At 43.9% G+C, this 25,460-nt stretch overlaps 1 protein-coding gene across 3 annotated transcripts in view; it reads right to left on the bottom strand.

Annotated features, from left to right (window-relative positions):
• Positions 1-25,460, bottom strand: part of LOC147624083 (K(+) efflux antiporter 4-like) — a 94,762-nt gene that overhangs the window by 19,204 nt on the left and 50,098 nt on the right. For all 3 annotated transcript variants that reach the window (XR_015269256.1, XM_086820743.1, XM_086820744.1), the window contains exons 3-11: positions 6,756-6,823; positions 4,934-5,024; positions 4,583-4,644; positions 4,336-4,411; positions 4,162-4,236; positions 3,971-4,042; positions 888-971; positions 713-781; positions 33-110 (exon numbers count right to left, since the gene is read on the bottom strand). Coding sequence is in view for 2 of the 3 variants with exons in the window: in XM_086820743.1 (XP_086676869.1) it covers positions 33-110; positions 713-781; positions 888-971; positions 3,971-4,042; positions 4,162-4,236; positions 4,336-4,411; positions 4,583-4,644; positions 4,934-5,024; positions 6,756-6,823 (675 nt within the window). In the remaining variant the exon portion in view is untranslated. The remainder of the gene's footprint in view (positions 1-32; positions 111-712; positions 782-887; positions 972-3,970; positions 4,043-4,161; positions 4,237-4,335; positions 4,412-4,582; positions 4,645-4,933; positions 5,025-6,755; positions 6,824-25,460) is intronic.

The raw sequence follows: 25,460 nt of genomic DNA, 5'->3' as shown, positions 1-25,460 counted from the left end.
CGTAGAATCCAGAAGCAAATACCATACAATACCTGCAAGATAAGAGTCCCAATTGTTACTTGCCCATGCAGGGCATTAACACTGTTGCGCTCCATTAAAAATTTCAGAACCTAAAGACGAGAATTTAAAACAGCATTCACTATGAGAAGACTCTAATTTAAATATCCTGCAGATTTTCTCATCTTGTTGATGCCCTCATGTTACTAGCAAGAGCATGGCATTTTCCCCAGTGTAATATTACTACAGTCAGATAACCCTCGTCAATGATAAAAAGCCTTGCCAGACCCATCACTGTGAAAACAATATTAGCTCAAATGGCCACACAAATATTGAACCCTTTCATATTAAAGGAGAGTATGCAAGAATACATGCATCTATCATGTGCATGCTTGCACACTTGCACAGCAGTGCTCTTCTATAGGATGCACAGCCATGCACTTGCAAATGATATGGACACACATATAGGCAATAAAAAAACAGAAAAAAACAGACCTATCATTGGATGTGTGAGATGGAGCAAGGGTGTGCAGCATACAGGGAGAAGAAAAGCTTGGATTTATTTCATCGACTCAAAGACAAAACACTCAAACTCAAAAAACATTATGATGCCCTTCCCTCTTCACCGAACAAATACAGGAAGAAAAATCATACGGTTGCGCTCATCATTATGGTACTTAAATTGAAAGGGGAAGTTTGAGACCAAGAGGCTTACTACTGCTGTAGAAGAGATTGATAAAAATGCCCCTACAAAAATTCCTTCAGTGGTTTTTGCTCCACATAGCTGCACAGCACGAGAACCAAATTTAAGTGTGCTAACACCATTGCAAAAGACCTCTACAGTAATCTAGCCTTAACAAGAGCATGATTTCAGATAACCATTACTGTACCAGTGCTGTTATGCCACAAAGGCACATGAACAAAACTATTTGCAGAAGCCCCCCAAATATTGCTACAGAACGCACAACCCTCAGCTGTGTGGAAACATCATTATGCACATACAAAGCCAGGAGCATTACCAAACAATCAGCAAGGAAAACAAAAGCAAAGATTTGGGAATATTGTAAAAGCAAATAGACATTACATACAAATATTAGTACTTGCAATATTTCACAAATACCAACAGTCCAACAGAGTTCAATCTAGAGCAAACACCTGATGTCTTAGTTGCTTACCTGATGTCTTAGTTGCTTGCTCTGCTGAGAAAACCTACTATATAAATAACTTATAGCATCTGCATAAAACTCCCCAAATACAAAACAAGACCACAGATCTGACTACCTCAGACTTTTTACACCTTTCTCACTAACTCTCCACTCCCTCTTGCTTGGACTTTGGCCTGCACATGGACCCTTAGTTACTGTTGGCAATCACAGGTTCAACCATGGAGCTATGGAGGATGAAATCTCTCCATGGTTGAGGAGGAAGAAGAAAGAGAGAGCAAGAGAGAGCAAGTTGCGCACAACACAAGGTGATTGTGTTATGAATGATATGAGAGATGAGATTAATGAACCACCAAGTACAATACCCTTTTATAGGCATTGAACCCTATCTTTTGACTCTAACTAAGAGGTTGTTCACACCTAGAGTGTTCACACCAAGTTGGCTATAAACCTAATGACCCGATGCCCGTATCCCCAACGTCGCATGATATTTTGGTGTATTTCTAACACCCTCCACGGCCTGTAATTGGGTAGGAGGTGTCGAATACCATAACCTTGGTTTTCCCAAGGTTGACTAAGAGCCCCCTCTATGTGCAAAACCCTGTAAAGTATCCATGTGCTTCTGTAGCCCCTCCTCAGAATCTGCAATGAGTAAAATATCATCACCATATATAAGGATGGAAACAAGAATACATCCTAGAGAAGCTCCTCCACCTCCAGCTCTATCAATGAAGTCTAAGATCTCATCTATGTAGAGTCCAAAGAGGGTCAGAGGTAGTGGGCATCCTTGTTTCACTCCGATGGTCCTAGAGACCTCCTCAAAGAGTCCTCCCGTGCATCACCCAGCCAATAATTGACTCATATAAGGCAATAATAGCCCACATCATGTCAGACGAGACCTCGAGATGTTGTAATCATTGTAGGAGACCAGCCCGAGGTCTTGTATCAAAAGCTTTGTGAAAGTCCTCAAAGCAACTACATAGTCAACAGTCATGTGCCTTGGCCTGCTCAACGATAGCCCAAAGTGTGAATATGTGATTCAGTGTGGATAAGGTCCTCCTCAATCTTACCTGCCCTGGTGCCCTGTATCCCTCTCTCTGCCAATGTGTTGAGCTCAAACTCAAGTATAGATCCATAGAGCTTGGCCAAGGTACGGCAGATCATGATGGTTCTATAGTTATGAGGATCCATGTGTGATGACCAGCCTCCAAGTGGGGGGGAAGCCCTCTAAGAGAGCCCTATAAAACATATGGGCTAAGAGGCATGTCAAGGTGTCACCTGCATAAGAGAGGTGCTTAACCATAAGCCCTTCGTGATCCTGTGAACGGCCATTCTGAAGCTTGCATATAGCCTTCACCACCATGTCTCCTGTAAAGAAGGTGGATGTGGTGGGACGTGCATGAGGTAGATGTGGGAGGGGGGTTTGGTGGGAATGTGGTATAATGAATGTTAGGAAGAGCTGGAATAAGTCCTCGTGCTGTTTACAACAATGTGCTCGTTTCTTGCGGCAGGTAAGGTACCGGTTAATCTATTCAGCTTCACGCTTCTGGATGGCCGGTAACTAACTCACGCAGAAGATGTGCACATATGATACAGCATTCGTCAACATAACAACTATTCTGAGGCATGGTACCTGTACGGGCTTTGGCAATGGACCGGCGGGCATGTGGGAAACCATTGATGACAGATGTGGGGATAATTGTTGTGAGCTGTGAGCTGAGGGTGGTAAGGGGTGTAGATGGGTCTACATCCAAGAGACAATGGTAGAGCTGATCTGCATAGATAAGATCACAATCATGGGTGAAATGGATCTGAGTGTAGTGTGAGATGGGCGGTGCCTGTGGTTGGATAGGTGGTGTGCAGATGAGGGTGAAAGCGAGGTAACCGTGGTCGGCACCAAGCGGGTATGGTGGGATGGTAAAGTCAGGTATCAGCGAGGCTAGTTAGGTATCGACTGTGCTTGAGCCCCCCTTACACGGAAAACTAGCCACCATGCAATCCTATTATAGATAGCAAGGCTGTGGCATGAGCAAAGTTGTAGGAGGCATCTCCCATAGAAAGGGATGTCTCCACGTCCTGTGAGATCTGCTGTTGCCCTGTGCCATCTTGGATATCACATGCAACATGATAGGTTCCTCAAAATTATACATCTGTATCTGCTCACTCTTGGTCCTAGCATTGAAGTCCCCAAGTAAGCAGACCTTGCCTAGTCCCAAGAAGCCAGTGATATCCTCAGAGAGAGCTATGTCTGAAATAGCATACCGCCACATAGATGCAGATCGAGGCTGTAACCTGTAACCAAACCCACAAATTGCGGGCCTCCTCATCCCTCGTGACTATTTGCCCCTCCTACAGTTCAGGCAGGGAAGTGGGCAGTTCAAAGAGGTGGCAAGGTCATCATCGCAGATATATGTCCCAAATAGGGACACGAGGTCTACGGGACTATGCATTTGAGGATGGCAGTCTGGAACTGCAACGGGACTTTGTGGTCAGACATTGGGGGATCCAGGGAGATTTTCATAGAACGGGACATCATCTTCTACACTGAGGGGCATGCTCATTTTCCTATGCTCCCCGTGTGGAGAGAGAGAAGAAGAAGAAAAGTTAAATTAAACGTCTGCAAAAGACTCGAAGGGTCTATGAGACCGAAAAGAGTTACAATAGTTCCATGTCATAACTAGATCATGGAAAAAGAAACAAAAACCAGACAACTAGCTACATAATCTATAGTGATCATGTGAAGAGATGAGATAAACATCTAAGAGAGAGAAAGAGAAAGAAAGGAGAGAGAGAGAGAGAGAGAGAAGAACCTTGCTTGTCGAAAACTCTAGACCCAATGCGAAAAGAAGAAATACCACGCCGAATTGGGCCACAGTCTCCACCTGAATGGAGTCAAAATACTCAAAAACTCAAGCTCTCACAGCACAAAAAAAAAGGTGGTGCTACCAAAAATCCACATCATATTTGGAGAAGAGCATCATCTGCTTTGCGTTCCACTTACTTGAACAAGCTCACTGACAAAGCTCAAGCCACCAGGTCCAATAGCAGATCCAGCTAGAAGATACCCAGTGATTACCTATATAACATAATAAACATACAGCCAGACAACTTAAATCTCTAGACATACAAATGGAAGTCATCAAACCACTTGGTGGTGACAAGTAAAGATACAAACCGGCTGGCCAATACAAGCGAAAATTATTCCACCAACTGTTGCTGAAACTATTACCACCACCATGTCAGAAATGAACCTGCCAAGTTTTAAAATGTGAAAAGGGATCATTTGAAAGTGGCCATAACACAGAAATAATCACATTAGTCTTAAGGTTTGCAATTTTATTTCTGAATCAGATGATCTTTCATGTGCTCAATGAAAAGACTAGCACGGCCGTTGACCTTCCAGTTGAAATCAGCCCTGATACCTTAAGTCCAATTGCAGCACCGGATACTTGGACTTTGGGTTTGACATAACAAAGATATTGTCCTGCAATATTTCACGTCACACCTATGAGACACATCACACACGATGCTTTAACAAAAAAAGAATGTCAGGTTCTTTGCAAGCTTGACAAGGAGGAGAATACAATTCTACAACTGCTTCTAGAGTTTTACCCCAGTAACACTATGCATGGCATAGACTATTTGCCAGAGCCTCCGTACTCAACAAGTGGTGCATACCTTGTGCTTACTCTAGAACAGTAATTACATTGTTAGATGTCAACAAAGCTGATGTATTCTGAAGCAATGATTGGATTAAATAACAAAACCTATACCTTTTTATCAATAAGTGTCGGCAACTCTTCAGCTCCATTGTCAGGATCAACTCGAAAGACGTCCTGAATTTGAAATGGTTTTGTCGTCCCACTGTAACAGTGGAGATGTTAAATTCCCATTTACGAGTAGCATCTGGGCTATAGATAGCACAACTTTCATGGAGCTAGCACAGCACTTGAATACAATTCTAACTATTTACTTGCTCAGATAGGTTGAGTAGGTGAGTTTATGGCTACTGTCAATTTCTAGTACTAATACTTCTACCTACATATTTAATGCAATTAGCCCCATCTCTTGGCCATAAGCCATGAAAGGCACTTTTCTAGCACCTTTTCAGCCAGTTCACCCCCACTTGTCATTCCATAAAGTGCTGCTGGTTTCTATTGCACCATAAATTACACAACCATGGCTCTCTTGAGCATAAAATTGGAACCTGGACCACACCCATGTTAAACTCCATCCATGATAAAGTAAGGAAATTAATATAAATCATGTGTCTTAAAGACTTCACATGACCAGCACTTAACTAGTTTCCACCTTACATCAAAAACAATAAACAGGACCACATTAACAATGTAACAAACTAGTCGCAAAATAGCTTGTCTTCACCTTACATGATATGAGTTGCCAAATGCTTGAGATGATTTGAACTTATTAAAAGTTTCACTTTAAACTATTCAAGCCCATGGATATAGATGATTGGAAGGGCATAAAAATGGCACAAGTGACAGCTGTACATCGCATTATCCATCAGGGTCTTGGATTGATTCTAGATCTCTATTTTTCCGAGAGACTCCCTCTACAACCTACACCTAAACCCGTCATGTTCAACCCCAGAAAATGTGTGGGCTTAACATTATCGTTGTATCATGACCCACTATATCCTTGGTCCACCACCATCTCAATCTTCACACCCTCTGTCATAGCCTGCTCTCTTCCCTCTAAAGATTTGGCCCTCTCAACCTGGATATTAAAGAAGCTTTTCCCTGCCCCTAGAGGGGGATCTATTAAAAACTACCTTCTCCTTTCCCTTGTCCTCCTCAACTTTTCTTTTCCCTCAACAACTTTACTACCTCAATCTCTCTCTCTCTCCCTCTCCCACCCCCCCCCCCCCGCTTTTCAGGTCACCTGTCTATCATTGGATGCCACTTGTGATTAAATGCCTCTTGGGAGTATTAAACCTGGTTAATGCAGCTGGTTGCTTGGGTCACTGAAGCCCTTTTTGATGGGGTGTCAATCAACAGCAAATTTTTCTTTGGGTACATGACCCTCATCTCATTGTACATATATTTCAGTGCTGTAGTGTTAGCTGTTACTAGGTCTTTGTGTTGGGCCATGTCTTTTTCCTTCTGGCATTGAGCCTGGCTGTCAGGTGATACTTAGGATCCATATATTCACTGTTCAGCTGGGTCATGTGACATATATTAGGGCATGAGATGAATCACTACCTTGATCTGGGTCTCTGTTTTGAAGGCTATCTTGCTGTGTGGGTCGGATTTTTACTAATATACAAAAAAATTTTCTCGAAGAATAAAAAGACACTAGCAAGGTTAACCTCTTAACACGATCATGCCTTTCATGTGTGAGACATGCTACTTGCTTTTGGCATTCTTCAGGACATGCAAACACAGCTATGTAAAATGAACACCAAAAGAAAGTAAAGACTTTTTCAAAAATAAACTTAAAGACAAAAACGTACATAGCAAGGGAATAGTACCTACTTGAGGCTCCAAACGATTGAAAAATGGTAAGACATCCTGATTAAGACTCAATTTTACAATGAACGAAATAAAGAGAGAGAGACACAGGAAGAACTCTTACTTGTCTGCCTGGGTATCATTTTTTTTGGGCTTGTCGTGACTGACCCGAGCAACAGTCTCCAAGACAGCCTATGCAATAGCCAGAACACCAAAAACGTTGATATTAACAACACTCCCACACAGCCCTTCTTAAAAATACCAACACTAAACTGAATTGCTAGCAGCGTGTGTATAAAAACCGTTGGCATTTCAAGAGGTTTTTCCTTAAACATAAAGTAATCAAAGTAGAGCCTCAAACACACGCTCCCAAAAATACCAACACCACACTGAATTGCTAGCAGCATGTGTATGAAAACAGTTGGCATTTGAAGAGGTTTTTCCTTAAACATAAAGTGATCAAAGTAAAGCCTCAAACACCCTTGATCAATTCATGTCTAATCTCTAACTCGTTGCCTGCCCTTCTAACCCTTCTTTATTTACCACAACCAATGTGAAACATGTGATTAAGATACTTGATAAAAGTAGCTCAACCTTAAGAAGTGTTGCAGCCAGATGCCCACAGCTGGCAAATAGAACTTCTTAATTAGCCACTCTTTAAAGAGGTCTCTGTAAGTGCTGAATGAAATGCCTTATTTCCATCACCCATCATAAGCTTGTAGCTAATCACTGTCATTGGCCAGGCACTGCGAACTGTCACCTAGCATGTCATGCATCCAATTAGCATGCCATGTCAATCCAGCCAACAAACCACGTCGTCACAACACATCAGCTCGTGGGTCCTAAGCAATGATGCAAACAAGCTTGAACTTTTTTGTCAAGGGGAAAAAACCCTTTGAACCAAAGGGAAACACAGCCTATAAAAGAAGCCAGCTCACATCTCTCTCCCTTCTCATTCTTCAGGTATTCAAATTCTCGCGTCCTCTCATGGTTCAGTTTGTGGATTTTTTAATCGGTATCAATGTATTCTAGAGCCTAACAGCCTCAACTGTTCTGTAAACAGCGACCCAATCTCTCGTGTACTTTACAAGCCAAGAACCCTACCCAAAACTGCCCCCCCCCCCCCCCCAAGTTGCTGTCATACGCTGCACAACAGTCATACAGTACGTATGGTCCGAAACAGCGATATTTTTCCCCAGTTTTTGACCGTCACTGTTTTGACCCCCCCTTTTTTTTAATGGCCGTTTTGTGCTGTTTATGGCTGTTTTGCCTGTTATGGCCATTGCTTGCTTTGGGCCTTGGCCTTGGGTGGGTGCCTTGGACTCTTTGGCCACCCTTTAAAAAGCTCGCCTCCAACCTTCTCTCCATCACAAGTTTCAACCTCTCAAGCTCAAGCTCGCAAGGTGCCCACCTCCAAGTCTCCAAGCATTCTCTCTCTCTCTCTCCCCCCCCAAGCCATAGCCATTCTCTCGCCAAGCCATAGATATTTTGGCCATAGTGGAGAAGACGTGGAAGTGGATGCGAAGACATGTCCATGGTCTAGCTGCCTTATTGCATCCGGAATACAAATCACCGGCCCTCTTCAGCAACGTGGAGTTGCTTTAGGAACGTGATGCTTTCTTGCCGAAAGCATTGCCAGAGGAGCATCATGGGAACCAGCTAAGAAATGAAATGAAATGAAATGTTATATTAACATCTTCAAAAGGCCAAAGTGACCTATGAGACCAAAGTTACAACCATGTGACATCTGATACACTATCTGGAAAAGAAAAGAAAGGACTGAAGGTAAGTATCTAGCCCTACAATACATCAATAAGAGAGAACAAGAAAAACGACCAGCCTCAGTGTGTTGTACAGCCAGCGTACAGTAAATAAACTCTAGAAGACAGCTGCTGTGTACGGCCAGGACTCGGAAGAGAGATGTAAACAACTGCCTGCTATACAGCCAGCGCACGAAATACAACTAGAGGGTCTGCTATACGGCCAGCGTTGAGAGAAGAGAGAGAGAAAGCTGCAGCCGGCCAATAGAGATGAGCGCTTGATGATAAAAACAGCCCCGATCCCTGCTTTAATAGAATCGACCAACTCTAAAATAGCTATGCTTTTCCTTTTTGCCCAAAATAGCTGAACTTGCCCAAAAATATCAACTTTATGCTTTTCCCAAGCTGGTTGGCCAAGTTTGCTCTAGGCACCTTCTTTTGTCCACATAAACATGCCCAAAAAAATAATAAGTCCAGCCCGTCTTTAATGATGTGTGAACACACCAACTTATAAACGTTATAAGTCACTTTATTGATAAAAATCCCATGGTGCTCGTGCTACATAGCCATCTTTCGAACCAAACTTCGCCAATAAATGCTTCAGCTTTCTTCTCTAGAAAAAACCCCATTCACACCTTGGTTCCCCTCAATGTGTGAAACACTAGTCAAGACTGGTGAAGGGACCAAATGGTGGCATCCCCTCCGTCTTATAAAGCAATTGTTCGCAACTGTATAAACCTGATACCACTGAAATATTCTTTAAGTATAACAGATCCACTGCCAATCTATAATATTTCATAATTCTAGGCATTAAAGCCATAAATCCAAATCCACGATCCGAAGTCAGATACGAGCACACAAGCCAACTGTATCAAGAAAGAAACTTTATCCATATCCCGAGTCAAGAACTTTGATAATAACCAGACACAGGAACAACACCCAACTGTGTCCCAGATATCCATAAATCCATAAGCCGAGTCAATAACTCTGATATTAACCAAACACAAGCACAAGAGCCAATTGTGTCCCAAATATCCATAAATCCATAAATAGTTTTAAGTACCTGCAAAAAGAAAATAAGTAGAATACATAGCCACAAAACATCTTGTCATGCCATTGGACTACATAAGAGCACCACTCCTATGGTCCATACGCATGCCCAAGCCAAACATGCTTCACATGTCCATATGGTTCCCCAGGGCAACAACCCTTCCATGAAACCATACATGCTCGCCAAGGTTTGCCCTTCCACGAGACCTCACTCACTAGGGTCCCCAACCCTTCCATGAGTTCCAAGACTCACCAAGGTTACCACCCTTCCATGAATGAATCCATCCACCATTGGCGTAGACACAGTCCCCTACCAACGAGATGTTAGATCACATGACCCCTTGCGTAGACATAAGTCCCTTGCCAACAAGGCGTCATGTCCACTCTACCACATGCACTCCATGTCGGTACTCAGACCATACACTTTGGAGGAGAGGTGGCTCAAGTTCACTCTACCGCATACACTCCGTGTTGGTACTCTGACCACACACCTTGGAGGAGAGGTGGGCTCAAGTTCACTCTACCACGTGCACTCCATGGTGGTATTCTGATCACAGCCCTGGAAGGAGAGGTGGTATTCTGATCACAGCCCTGGAAGGAGAGGTGGGCTCAAGTGTAGAACATAAGATGAGAATGAGTCACAGGCATAAATATCCTAGTGCTCCATAAACAAGAATGAGTCACAGGCATAAATATCCTAGTGCTCCATAAACATTTCTGCTGCATATACTTTTACAAGCATTTCGGTCAGCAATAGTTTTACAGGCATTTCGACCGATGATAAAAATCCATAGAAAAATCCTCGATCCATGAGTTCCATAAGTCCACTACATCCCAACTAAAGGGATGCCAAAAACATACTCCATCCAAGCAAAAGGAGCCATATAGATGCGTCAAACCATCGTATATGTATAAATCCTTGAGCAAAGATATGCCAAAAACTTAGTCCATAGGCCTTGGTCATGTCCATATGAAAAACCATGTAAACCAGGCTTTTCAACCATTAATATTAGTTACCTCTATCAGTTCAAGGCAAACAACACACAATTGTCCTTGTACGGGCATACAAGGGTTAAGTGTCCAAAAACTCTTACAAAAAACAGCGACTTTGCAAAACTCAAAGTATACTTACCTTTTCTTGTCAAGTTCGTCATGAAGCATAAGGAAATATCTCCTCAGCATCACATAAGATATATCTTGAGAGATAGATCCATGTAGTTTGCTAATAAACTTGATTTATAATCCACAATAATCCATATGGAGAAAATGCTGAACACGGGCACATAAAGCAAAGTCCATACTTCGAGGATAAAATGTGTGAATCCATAAATCCTTAGACCCAACTTTCTATTGCTCATGTCTGCTTCTACAAGCTCAATAGCAAAATTGTTGGTCAGTGTAGTCCCCACTTCTAATCTTTTCTCAATCGCAAAATTGTTACTCATGTCTATTTCTTCCGAGAAAGCCTATGCTCTAATACCACTGTAAGTAATAGGGGACCTGGAGAGATAGACCAACACTTCAAAATACCAAACACAGAGCATGAAAACACAGCGGAACAACCAAACAATATAAAAACACCGAAAGCACACTGATCTTAGGGTGTTTCTTGGACACCCATTTACTAATGCTCGGGAGGATTAATATGTAGAAACCCTTAGCAAGGGCACACATGATCCGGAATGGTTGACCCCCCCCCCCCCCCCCCCCCCCCCCCCCCGCGCGCGAAACTTTTTTATTCAAAGAGAAGCCTTTTACAATAAACCAATGCATACAGTACCGGATTTTCCACAAAGCATCAGCACAACTCTTGCCCAAATCGCAGTCTAGAGCTAAGATACAAACATCTCCAGCAGCTCTCCAAAACTATCCCAAAACAGTCCCCCAAAATCAACCTTAACCAACTGAGAGAGAACGAGAAAAACGATTAGCCTCAAATCACAGTCTAGAGCTAAGATACAAACATCTCCACAAGCTGTCCAAAACTATCCCAAAACAGTCCCCCAAAATCAACCTTAAATCAGCCCCTAACACCGCTTGTTACACGGCCATTAATATCCGAGAGAAGAATCCCGGCTGAATCCACACATGTGGAGCCTACAAGGCTGCTGTATGGCTGTCTAAACTAACCAGCTAAGAGAGAACAAGAAAAACGATTAGCCTCAAGTGTGTTGTACAGCCAGCGTACAGTAAAGAAACTCCAGAAGACAACTGCTATGTATGTCCAAGACTCAGAAGAGAGATGTAAACAACTGCCTGCTGTACGGCAAGCGCATGAAATACCACCAGAGGGTTTGTTGTACGGCCTACGCTGAGAGGAGAGAGAGAGAAAGCTGCAGCCAGCCAATAGAGATGAGCGCTTGATGATAAAAACAGCCCCAAGCCCTGCTTTAATAGAGTCGACCAACTCTAAAATAGTTGTGCTTTTCCTTTTTGCCCAAAATAGCTAAACTTGCCCAAAATAGCTAAACTTGCCCAAAAATATCAACTTTATGCTTTTCCCAAACTTGTTGGCCAAGTTTGCTCTAGGCGCCTCCTTTTGTCCACATAAACATGCCCAAAATAATAATAAGTCCACCCCGTCTTTAATGATGTGTGAACACACCAACTTATAAACGTTATAAGTCACTTTATTGATAAAAATCCCATGGTGCTCATGTTGCGTAGCCATCTTTCAGGCCAGACTTTACTAGTAAATGCTTCTGCTTACTTCTGTGGAAAGATCCTTGTTCACACCTTGGTTCCGCTCAGTATGTGAAACACTGGTCAAGACTGGTGAAGGGACCAAATGGTGACATTCATGCATATGAAAACAATTTTAAACATGTTGTGTCGGTGTACAGGTTGAATCCAAAGCTTCAATCGCGAAGGACCTCATTCCCGAATCCCTAGTAGCTTGCCACAAGCAGCTATGCTCCACTGGCATCCATACACATCCAAGTGTGTGCTAAGCCGAGACATAGGAGACCTTAATGACCAAGAATGCAAATGTAGAGTAGGCCTAGCGAATACAAGAAAATCTTACCTAAGAATCGGTTGCCACTTATAGTCACCTTCCACCTTTAGGTCGAAGTAATGATGAAAAAATACTCCCGGCTGAAATTAGGTTTTTGCAAATTAGGGTTGCTACTCAAATAGGGTTTTTTTTTAATTAGGATTTTTGAAGAATTAGGGTTTCAATAGAATTAGATTAGGTTTTTGCAAATAAGGGTCTTTACAAAATTAGGGTTTCAGCTGGCGCCCCATTCAAGAGGGAGGAGGGAGAGGAAGATAAGCTTTCCACATGCATAGACAATGGCCATTGGTCCATCTTAGCACAGGCCACACCTCTCCCATAAGTGGGAAGAGTGCCTGGCAATAGTCTGGTCGACTGGAAGGGGAAATGTCCAAAATTTGTCCGCCCACTCATTAATGAAGTGTGCACGTCCAAACACACAAGTTGTCCGGCCGTGCTTTAATGAAGTGTGGACTCTAGTAAGCTTAAACAAAGAGTTTAGAGTCACACTGTTATGTACCTGGACACTAATCTATGGATTAGGGATCTAATCCAATGAGGTTAAGAGGCCCCGAGAGTAGGGATTAGCAAGCTGATACTTGGCTAGGATTCCTTGATTGATAAGACAAGCTTAATGGCCGTTTATAGTGAGTTAGCTATTTAGGGCATAGTTAGCACAATATAAGTAAGAGCTTGGGTTATTATTAGATGTAGTCGTGCGGCTGTACCACTGAAGGTCTCGCTTGGACTAGGAGAACAAACATGCTCATGCTATGCACACGACGATGAGTACGTAGGTTGGCGTGTCGAAGGCCTACGGGCAGGCTTCAGTGATATGGGAAGCCGGAGTTAGACACGGGCCTATGGGATTGTGTAAGGACCCCTAGCCTTGGTTCAGGGAAGATTGGAGGATGTCGGTCCCGGTTGGGAGGTGAGCTAGCCTACTACCTCATGATTTGGTTTAGGACCAACCTTGGTTTTCAGCTGCGTTTAGGGCAGATTCAGGGAGGGACTTTACAGTCGGTATCAAAGAAACCATAACACACAGGCTGGACAGGTATGTGTGTCTAGGCATTGTAGATGTCGGATTTCCAAGGTATTCCTCTCATCATTTTCTCTTTCTATCAAATCGATTGCTCTACAGAAGTTGTACAATGTTTTTGTTGGCGTCAAGGTTTGCATATCTTCGAAGTCATGTGTCAGAGGGGATGAGAGAAGTGGATCACTGATTTGATGTGTGTTTGGACTGTAGCGATTACCCGTTTAAGGCCTGTAAGCGGCTGGTGTTTGATGGCATGATGGGCAGCCACAGAGGGCCACCCTAGGCGGCTGCTGTAAGCAGCCAGCCAGCCCTAGGCAGATGGCTCAGCCTGGGCAACCACCAATAGGGTGCATGCTTGCAGCAGAACCCTAGGCAACTAGAGTTGGCACACAACAATGGGGCAGCCAGCAGGAAGAGCGTGCAGGAACGCACAGGGGCCAGAAAAATCTTGCACAAGGCCAAAAAAAGCTGGCGCACGTGATTAAAAGAACAGACCAGCAGATTTAGAGAAAAAAGCAGCATCCTTTATTTTTTAAAGGAGAAAGCAAACGTCTTTTGTATAATCGATGGCATTTTGCTAAAAAGGGGAAAGCTATAAGTCATTAAAGCACATGGGTTTTTTTTAATTAAAACTGAAAAGCACTTGAGTTTTTTGAGAAAGCAAGTAAACTCCTTGGTTTTTTACCACAAAAGGGGGGGTTTGCTTATGAGTTCTCCACATTCAAAAGACAATCCCCTCGGTCAAGAGGGCTGATAGTACACGGTCAGCTTCCAAGAGTGGGATCGGTACTTGAGTTCGTGGACGAACGAGATTTTAGTGACACTTCATCTCGACATGCGAGTTTTCCTTGAGCAGGAGCAAATTATCTTGGGTTTGTCATGGCTGATGAAGTAAAGAACAATCATGGCATGCACGAGAATGTTCAACCTCACGACGGCCATCAGGATGACGATGTGACCATCAATGACCTGATCAGTAAGGTTAAGGATGACCTGGTCACTAAGGTTGACTTCGACGTAAGGATGACCTTGCTAGAGCAGTGGATTGCGAGCCTAACTAACACCATTGTTGTTATGCAAGCAACTTTGGCGGATTTGGTGACAGCACAGGGGGCAGGAATAGCTTTAGTTGCACCCTCTTTTACTCCAGAATCCTATGTGGGGGAGCGGTAAATGAAGACTTAGGAGACAGTTGACTCCTAGTTTCACAGATGGGGTACGCACTTTAAGTTCCATCCTTTCCCCGAGGATAAAAAGATACAGATGGTATAGATATTCTTGACAAGAAAAGCCCTTACCTGGTGGAAAGAGTTACAACTAAGCCCACGACATGGATAGATTTTGAGAGGGTTTTCCAAGAAGAGTTCCTGTAGGCCAAGAATGAGTACGACATTGTGTCCAAGTTTAAAAACTTGGACATGAAGATTATGCCTTTCGACACATATTTCCAAAAATTTAGAGAGTTGCAAGCTCGGGCAACCCACATGGACCCCATCACTATTTTGGGATTCTTTGTGGATGGATTGCCTGATGGATATATCAACTCCAGATCACGAATAATCGAAGCAAAACGTTGGATGATGCCATTTGCTATGCCAAGTTGTGGACTACCTCATATATTTGAGCAAAACAAGGCCATACATACAGTATGGGGTGTCTCAGTTGAGTTACAAGTAAGTTTATGCACAACCCAATGTCAAAGCATTGGCAAGCTATGAAGCGAGGATTTAAGAACTTACAAGGCACCGAGGGTCTTGGATTGTTTTATCCTGGGGGGGGTGATTGTTATTTACTTGCTTACAGTGATTCAAATTGGGGTGGTGACTATGACACTAAGAGTGTCCACAAGTGGGAATTGTTTTTTCCTTTGCAGCTCATGTATATCCTAGCTGAGCAACCGTGGCCACATCATCTTGTGAAGCTAAGTATAGGGCAGCTTTCTGTAACCAACCTCCTACCTTGTTCTTCAAATTGACCATTGTCTTGCTTAAAACTATTCCATATGTGAGTTGGTAATTACCAGATAGCTCATGGAGCATGAATTGTGATTTGTATATCTATGCTAATTACACTAGAATGCCCATTTCTATTTATCAAAAATGCCCAAAGTTTTCAGTCGGATGGTCATAGATCAAATACCCAGATGATTGGATTTAGCACTCAGATGGTCAAATGGACCAAAACGCCCAGATGAGTGATGAGTGGTTTCGAAGCCGAAACCAGATGATCAAATCATTTAAACAAATCATGAACAGGTGAATCTTTACAATGATGCCTTCTTAGATCCAAAGCATGAAACTCCTAGAATCTGGGAGAGTTGCTATTTCTGGTAGACTCTGAAGGAAATTCTATTCGTGTCTAAATCTCTGGATTTTCACAAGGATCAAGACTTACTAAAGCATCATTGTCAAATTCTTTATGAGTTGGGATATTTTTGCATAGAAGGTTATGGAAGAATCAGCTCTTAAAGTAAGACACGTGGCGTCAAGAATGAGACAAGTGTCCCTACACTTGTCATTTCACCTTACACTTGTCAATTTAGCTAACACTTGTGAATTGAAGTAGCCACTTGTCATTTGGAGCTTACTCTTTCCATTCTAGAGCATTGAAGCCTCAAACCTATAAATTGGAGCACTCCCTCTTCATTTGGAGAACGCACTTCTCATCTATTGTAAAGGCTCAGACACTTTGTGCCCGTTGTTTGAGTCAGTAAAATTACTACAAAGAGGAAGGAGTCTATTCCCCTCTCAGTGAGGTCTCATTTCTCTTTTCTCTAAATCCTACTTTCTTTCATTATTTGTGATTGTTGATTAAGTGGGTTTGTTACAAGTAGTTCATCGATTTTGTCGCTTTCACGTGTCCCTGTGTTACATGGTATCAGAGCTAAGTCTTATCTTGTGAGAACTTTCCCGAGGTGATGGAATTTTTGGCCAGCCTTTGAAGACTTTCTTACTGAGAAGGCTGTTTCACGATTGATGGTGTTGAAGCAGCGAAAGCCTACCTCAACATGAAAGGAGTCTCTACTTCAGAAAAGTCAAAGACCATGAAATTTACTTCACCCACCATCATCAAAGGAGGTGGTCAAGTTGTAACCTCGAAGTCCCACCATACCCAAGCCGCCTCATCTTGTCTTGAAAATCCTCATAAGGACAAGGAGAAAGCCAAAGAACCACAAATGTCCATGGTGGCTGATTCGCCTAAGGCTATTATGGCGAAAGCAATAGTGGTTCATGAAGTAACTTCACAAGTAGCTACAAAGCAGGAGTTCAAACCCGGAGAAAAGAGCGTGAAGTTTGATGCTCTATGGTACGAGAGATTCTCAAAAAGGTGTTTCTTTTATTAGGCAATTCGATGCTGCTTTTGGTAGTGAAGATTATTCAGAAAAGTCCAAGATAAGGATGGCGAGAATGCACTTCAAGGATGCTGCCTTGAATTGGTGGCTCAAGATTTGTCCATGAAGAGAAAGAACCAAAGACATGGAAGGACTTCAAGGAGATGTTCAATAAGAAGTTTTTACCTTCATCCTTTAAGCTTGATGTGCAAAAGGAATGGGATGAATGCCTCTACTATGAGATTCAGGATGAGGGCAGACTCCAGAGAGTGGAGGTGGAGTCGCCTTTAGTTGCAGAGTGCACCTTTCAGAGGATTCGGGTAGTGGTTGCCGCTTCTCGGAAGTGGCATATTGACCCCGACCCTGCTGATGTGCTCCCGGATTGGCGCATATGGGCATATGCAGCGCGCCCCTTGGCCCGACTACAGTGGGACCCCGGGGAGTACGAGTGGCATGATCCTTATGCATCCCTTGAGGCCACAGAGATCACCTTTTTCCAGTATACTGTTCGGCTGGGACGGCATATTTTGACGGCGAGGAGGACGGTTTCTCCAGCGGCAGCGGGGCATTGGCGATTGCAGGGACTCTCACAGGAGTTCCTGGAGGATTTCTGGGCTCGGCTCTGGGCTAGTCGGCAGGCCCGCAGGATCTCGGCTTTTCAGTGGCTGGTCGCCCACAGGGGCTCAGCAGTTGGCACTTGGCTTGTTTACAGCGGTCTTCCGGCGGCCTGCGTCCGATGCGGCCACCCTATGGAGACACAGAGACATTGCCTTTGGGACTGCCCTCAGGCACAGCAGATTTGGCTGTGGATACTGCGTATTCTGGGCCCCCTCTCTCCAGAGGGTGTGTTTACGTGGGGTGCCGCTGCTTGGTCGACTTCGTCAGGGCCTGCTATGGGCTATGAGATGGAGCAGGGCAGTCAGGCCATCAGATTTATTAGGGGCCAGCCTCGCCTGGTTCCGGCACCGGATTTCTCGTCCGCCAGTTGGACACAGGAGAGGGATTTACGATGGGAGCTCCTCAGCAGCCTCACCATCTGGTTCACCTGGAGGGCCCGGTGCTTTACGGCCTTTGAGGGGAGATTGGAGCCACCAGCAGAGACTGTACGAGGGATTTGGCAGGAGTTGATCCACACCCTGCGAGGACAGTACGACCGCATCCGGGGAGACTCGGATGAGGCGATCTTACGGCGCCAGGCCTTTCACACCACTTGGCACTGTGGCCCGTTCTACACCTTACACACGGGATCCCCCCGTTGGCACTACAGGCCACCTGTTTGGCTCTTCCCCCTCCCCTATTGTATGATTTAGCCGCTCAGTTCTTTATACTGATGCTTGTATTTTGCAGCACCTAGGGAGAGTCTCCCGGGCTGCCATGATGGATTCACTGCTCTTCTCTCTCTTAGGAGCAGGAGAGATCTTTTGTAGCCCTACGGGCGTTTTTATATAACTAATGAAAGGATCTTTTCTCGGGGAAAAAAAAAAAAAAAAGGAATGGGATGAATTGAAGCAGAACCAAGGGGAGAATGTTGAAACTTATATCAATAAGTTTGATACAACCTCTCTCAAATTCACATCTCTCAATGAAATTCCCTCAAATATGGAGATGAGGAAGTTTATCCATGGCTTACATCCAACGCTTCGATGGGCTGTCAAGATGACAAAAGCGGACACCTTGGAAGCAGCTCAAGATACAGCCATAGAAGCGAAGGATTGCATATGCCTTGCACAATTGGGAAGCCTTACAAAGAAGAGTTCCAAAAGAAGAAGGCCAAGGTGTTTGACCAAAATAAGTCATAAAGACGAGAGCAGAAGCCGAAGAATGGTGGTAAACCACCTCTGCCATCCAAAAGGAAGCTCACGTACAACAGCTGGTAGACTATAGCAAGGGAAAAAAATGCTTCGACTGTGGAGAAAAAGGGCATATGGCTAGCATGCCCAGGAATCCTTTTGGACCCAAATGGGTGGTAGATGCAACAAACACTTCTTTGCTACTCACGGCCCATCTCATGCCAAAGATAGTGTCACGAAGTTGCAGGATTCACATGGCACTCTTCATTTAGATTCTCTTATGGTTAGACAGATTGCCATTGATTTCTTTCGCCAGCTTCTTAGCGCCGAGCCTCATTCCGACTTGAGACACAGGGCATAGAGGAGGTTTGGAATGCATTGCCACATTTGATTACTGAGGAGATGTGTGCCATTCTGGATGCCCCTTTTTCTATGCAGGAGTTTAGTCATGGTCTTCATGCCTTGCCTCATGGTAAGTGTCCAAGGGAGGATGGTCTCTCCCTTGTTTTTTTCATTACTTTTTGGGACGAGATTGGGAGAGAGATCACATCGGCTCTCCAACAGATGTGGGACACAAGTTCTATGCCTTCTTCTCTCACTGAGGGGCTTATCTTCGTTATCCCTAAGAGTGGCAATAAGACCTTCATTGGACAGTGGAGACCTATCACCTTACTTGGGATTGCATATAAGATCCTTGCTAAGGCAATGAGCATTAGATTGCAGCCAGGATGTCATTCATGATACTCTGAATGGATTCTAACACGGAAGGAGCATCTTTGATAACATTTTCTCGTTTTGGGAGGCCGTGGAATGGGCCAAAGCGAGTAATCAGCCTTTAGTCATTCTGATTTTGGATTTTGAGAAGGCTTATGATAGAGTGGATTGGGACTTCCTTGAGGGTACTCTTGGCCATATGGGTTTCTCTCAGAGATGGATCAAGGGAGTTTCATGCATGTATCGCAATGCCCACAGTAGTGTGCCGCTTGTGGTGATAGAGGAGAGCGGTTTCAGACCTCTCACTCAACACGGCAGGGATCCCTTTAGCCGCATTATTATAATCATAGTTGCATAGGCCATGAGCATCTTCCTCCACTCCACTGCTAGTATTTCTGGATTGAGGTTGCCTCTTCGTAGTCAAGAGGAGCCGGTTGACTCTAAGTTAGCTAATGACACAGCCATGTTCTTGGAGGCCTCACACACATGTTTACGTTCCTTCCGGGTAGCACTAGAAGAGTTTTGTTTGGCAACAGGAGCCCTCATTAATTGGCACAAATCTGTTGGTTTTTGGATTAGTGACTCGTCGAGAGTTACTTGGGGTGCAGAGCTTGGTTTTACTTGGATCTGTAGAGGATGCACTCCTAGATATTTGGGATGCCAGGTTGGGGTTGATATTTCTCCTGCATAGTAGTTTGCTCTAGTACTTATGAGTATTCGGAAGAAGCTTCTTCATTGGAGCTCCAGGAGATTGGATTTAGCCTCCAGAGCATTGGTGGTTAATTAGGTATTGCTTGCCTCGGCTTGGTTTATTGCCTATTGTTGGTGCTTCTCTCGTGTGTTCAATTTTCTTTGTTCGGGTTTGGATGGCACCACAAACACACGTGCCAAGGTAGCTTGGCTCACAATTATTCAGCCCAGACGAGAGGGGGGGCTGAATATTATTGAGAATTTTGTTACGAAAAATCTAAGTCATTGTGATGTGTTGTACTTGGTATGCCTTGGCATAGGAGAGTCGATCTAGCCATTGATTGGGACCGAAGCAAGTTTAGGTTCCCTTTCAAAGGCAAGAATGTATCTTTTGATGTGGGAATTGAAGGAAACTCTATTCCCATGATATCCCATCTACAAGTTTCCAAAGCAATGAAATCGTTTGTTTCCTCGTACTTGCTTTTGTAAATGTCATGTGCATGCATGCTCATCCCAGAGCTAATCCCTGAAGGGCAGCACATAAACATAGTAATTAGGGCTTGTGCAGTGTACTCGAGGACACCAGAAAAGCATCCTGTGGATGCAAGAACGGGTCGGCAGGTAGCTCAGAGGGGCTACATGCGCCATCAGCAGCAAACAAGATATTTTTGTATTTTTGCTGCTGGTCGACAGCAATTGGCCAACATAAGAGTGGTCCAAAGTGCTTATAAAAGGGCTCAGCCAAGCATTCATTCACTCATTCAGTCCTGTAGGGATTGGATCGTTAAACTAGGGCTTTTGGAGTCCAAGCTCACCTTTTCAGGGCAGCTAAGGGCTTGCCAAGAACATGTACCTTTTTGTATTATATTGAATATACTGAAAATACAGCTCTCTCTCTCTCTCTCTATTCTCTCCATCTTCTGTTTGCGTTTTGCATCTGTGTTCCTGGAAAGGTGTTTAGGGCTGAAAGAAGACACAGAGCTTCCGCACATGTGACATTGGTAGTATCAGAGCTTCAGGTTCAGCAATGCTAAACATTGATGGTGTCCCAAATGAAGGTGCACAGTCCAAGGAGAGTAACACAAGACATGGAAGAAGTTCCTAGGAGGTTGGTTGGTGGTGTTGCACAAGACCCAAGGGGAAAGGCAACCCTATGAGTCGGATGCCACTTGGGGCATACCAAGAAAGGCATTCAAGAAAATGGTTCCAAGGGATGATGATCATCCAAGGGGTGGAGTGAAAGTGCCAGACTTGATATTTAGGAAAAGAAGACCTAAGAAAGTGTTCAGGGACAAGGCAAGAAGGCAAGGGGACACAATGGAAGAGATGCACAGATCTTCATCAAAATTTGGAGTGGAATTGGAGAACAAGGTAAGGTTTTGAGTGAAAAGGTTGCCAAGAAGGAAAGGATAATGACGAGTTTGGATGATGACAATCATCCAGAGTCATAAGTTGGAATCCCATCATCAAGTCTGGCATAAGGGGATGTCATGTGCATGCACATGGACATGCTCATCCCAGAGCTAATCCCTCAGAGCTAATCCCTCAAGGATGGCATATAAACACAGTAATTAGGGCTTGAGCAGTGTAATGCAAGACACCAAAAGGCATCTTGTGGATGCAAGAACAGGTTTGCAAGGGCTCAGAGGAGCTACACGCGTCGTCGGCAACAGACAAGATATTTTGGTATTTTTGCTACTGGCCGACAGTAATCGGCCAACATAAGAGTGGTCCAAAGTGCTTATAAAAGGGCTCAGCCAAGCATTCATTCACTCATTCAGTCATGTAGGGATGATCATTATACTACGGCTTTTGCAGTCCAAGATCTCCTTTTCAGGGCAGCCTAGGGCTTGCCAAGGACATGTACCTCTTTGTACTATATTGAATATACTGAAAATACAGATATCTCTCTCTCTTCTCTCCATCTTCTATTTGCATTTTGCATCTATGTGTTCCTAAAAAGGTGTTTAGGGCTGAAAGAAGACACAGAGCTTCCGCGCATGTGACAATAAAAGACCACCAGAGAGGCCAGAAGATCATCAGATCGACCTCATTCCTCGGAGTTCGCCTCCAAACTAGCCACCTTACCGGTAAACCTTGCCACGGGAGGAGATTATGAAGCAGGTAAATGAGTTAAGGGTTTGATTAGGCGGCGTTCTTCAACCTTTTTCTCTCCAGTACTGTTAGTCCAAAAGAAAGATGGGTCTTGGCACATGTGCGTGGATTATAGAGCCCTCAACAAGATAACCATAAAGAATAGGTTCCCCATAGCTAGGATTGATGATATCCTATGCAAGTTGGATGGATCCAAAGTGTTCTACAGGATAGACTTGAAGAGTGGCTATCATCAAATAAGGATTGCTCCAGAGGATGTGCACAAAACAGCGTTCAGGACTACCTTTTAGCTATACGAATTTCTTGTGTTACTCTTTGGCCTCACCAATGCCCCTGCCACATTTAACAAGATGATGGATAGAATCTTCAAAGCCCATCCAAAATTCACAGGTACTTTCTTTGATGATATCTGAGACGAAAAGCATCAAAAGCATTTGGATATTGTTTTCCAAGAATTGAGAGAGCACAAGCTTTATGCGAATGGTAAGAAGAGTGAATTCTTCTTGTCATAAATTCACTATTTGGACCATATAGTGTCCAAAGATGGGATTCGGATGGATCTAGACAAGGTCAAGGCTATTATGGAATGGCTAGAGTTGACCAACGTGCATGAAGTTAGAAGTTTTTTGGGACTATGCTCTTACTACAGAAGGTTCATCAAGTGGTTTGCAGTGGTTGCCGGACCATTGCATGATCTGACAAAGAAAGTAGTGGGGTTTAGGTGGGCCAAGATGGAGAAAGAAGCTTTTTTAGCGCTTCGAAGTTTTACGCCCGTAAAGCACTCGTATTGATTGTTCTAGATTTATCAAAGCTATTTATTATAGAATCTGATGCTTCAGGAAATTGCATTGGTGCAGTCTTAAACCAAGAAGGACATGAAATTGCTTATGAAAGTAGAAGATTACAAAATTTGGAAAAGAAGGCTATGGTCGTCATCCATGCTTTGAAGATTTGGAAGCATTACCTCTTGGGTGGTGAGTTTATCATCAAAACAGACCATCAAAACCTGAGGTATTTTCTATCTCAGCGTCAACTCTCTGAAAAGCATCTTATATGGGCCAATTATTTGGCACAATTTCACTTTCAGATTATGCACACACCTGGAAAGAAAATAAGGCGATTGAGGCCTTGTCAAGAAGACCCCACATACATGCTATCTACATAATCTATCATACAGATTTCACTGTTATGAGAGATATGTATGCTTTTGATGAAGATTTTTAGCTCATGTGGGACAAATTGCAGCATGGTGAAATAGTGAATTCTTATGCCATGAAGGATGGATTTCTATTAATGGAAGACAGGTTATGTGTGACGAAGGATTTCATGTCTAAAGTGATGGAGGAACGTCATGCTCCTCCCTACATGGCTCATCATGGTAACTTAGCCACAACTCAGGCCTTGGAGATGTATTTCTTTTGGCCAAGTATGAGAAGAGATCTTGAGCAATATATTAGGGAATGCTTGATCTCCTAAAGGGTCAGGTTTGATCAACGGAAACCAGCTGGACTTCTACAACCACTCTCGATTCCCAACCAACCTTGGGAAATTACTGCTATGGATTTCATTTTTTATTTGCCAAAGTCAACCAATGGAAATGATGGGCTATGAACCATCATTGACAAGTTCAACAAGCAAGCCCATTTTATTACATTGAAGAAAACTATTGAGGCAGAGCATATGGCTAAGTTGTTCATCCAAAAAATCTTTAAGCATCATGGATTGCCACAATCCATTGTGGGAAACAAAGATCCGAGAACTAACAATCTTTTCTGGAGAGCTCTCTTTGATGACATAGGTAGGAGCTAACTTTTTCTTCTTCTTATCATCCCCAAACAGATGGACAGAGTGAGATCGCAAACCTCTACATTGAAGTGTTATTGCTATGAAGCCAAAGTACAATGGGAGAAGTACCTACCATTGGTAGAATATGCTTACAATAACACAATACACACTTCTACAGGTAAAGCTCCATTTGAGATCATTTATGGCAAGCCACTCATGTTACATGTACTTAGAACCAAAGAATAAATTTTCCACATCGATGAATTCCTGCAAGATATGGATACAACTTTTGCTCAAGTCAGCAGAGCAATACAAAGGTCTCAAGACAAACAGAAGAAAGTAGCTGATACGCATAAAAGAACTCTTACTTTGAGGAAGGAGATTGGGTTTGGTTAAAGTTTGATAAAACCAGATAATCGAAAGAAAAAGAGAGTTTGTATATACCATTCTCCACGCCGCCTTCCCAAACAACCTGGCCAATCTTGCGGTCCCGTAGAGCAACAAAATGCTCCTCAAACTACACCCAGAAGCCAGTCTTGCACACCTCATGCACTGACAACTGTCACGACCCTGTGTTTTTCTCTGGACAGTATGCAGGTGTGCACGGGGACATGGTGGACAGTGTGAATGGCACCAGTTCGGGGCCAAGTGATTAAAGTCCCTTCACATAACCCAAGGGGACAAAGGGTTAGAGGGGACAAAGCTTTAAAAGCATTAAAAATAAAAGAACACCTTTTATGGAGGGATCGTGGCCCATATGCTATTATGGGGGGCCACGTGTGTGCTTTTTTTGAAGAGGGGCTGACGAGCTACAGGGAGGCGTCTTTCTATTGGTAAGAAGGGGGAGCGCTGAACTGCCTACTCCTCTTTCTCTTGCAAACGGAGGGCTGGACTGTATGTGGCTGGACTGAAAAGCAGGGCTGCAGCATGCATCTTCCTCTTTTGTGGAAAGCAGCGCAGAACTATAGGCCGGCAGCAGGAGGTTCAGTCGGGCAGAACTCTCTCTTTCTCTCCCTTGCAAACAGTCAGGGGGCCAGGGGCTGGTTGCTCTGGACACAGGTGGCCAGGACTGCAGAGGTACACGCAGCAGGGATTGCTTGCGCAGATGGTCATAGGGCTGGTCCGCAGGAGGATAACACTGCAGAAGACCATGCAGGCCTTTGGCAGCGCATATGAGACTTCAGTTGGATTGTAGTGTACAGCTCCTCTCACCCATAGATGGCTGCTGGGACAGAGGTGCACAAGTGTGCTGATCCTCCTTGCAACAGGAATGTTTTGAGACTGTTTATGGGCTGTTTTGCTTGGCTGCAAGTTCACTGTGTACATGGGATATTGGCTGCAAGTTCAAGGTCACTTGGTTATGTTTCTTGGCATGGGAGCGACGCAAGCTCTCATGGGTGCATATCCATGGAGCAGATTGCTTTCTTCCTACTTGGAACAGAGGGACCTGCAGTTTTGGGCATACCTATGTAACATAGTTGTGGGGCAGAAATACAGCCAGACATATTCAGTAAGAGCTCTCTCTTTTGTTTGTGTCGTGTTGGCACTACATTTGAG

This window comes from Cibotium barometz, chromosome 26, assembly GCF_041138505.1.
Source record: "Cibotium barometz isolate CiBa-2024 chromosome 26, ASM4113850v1, whole genome shotgun sequence".
Classification (NCBI taxonomy): Eukaryota; Viridiplantae; Streptophyta; class Polypodiopsida; order Cyatheales; family Cibotiaceae; genus Cibotium; species Cibotium barometz.
The sequence above is the reverse complement of the archived record's forward strand: the minus strand, read 5'-3'. Positions and strand labels throughout refer to the sequence as shown.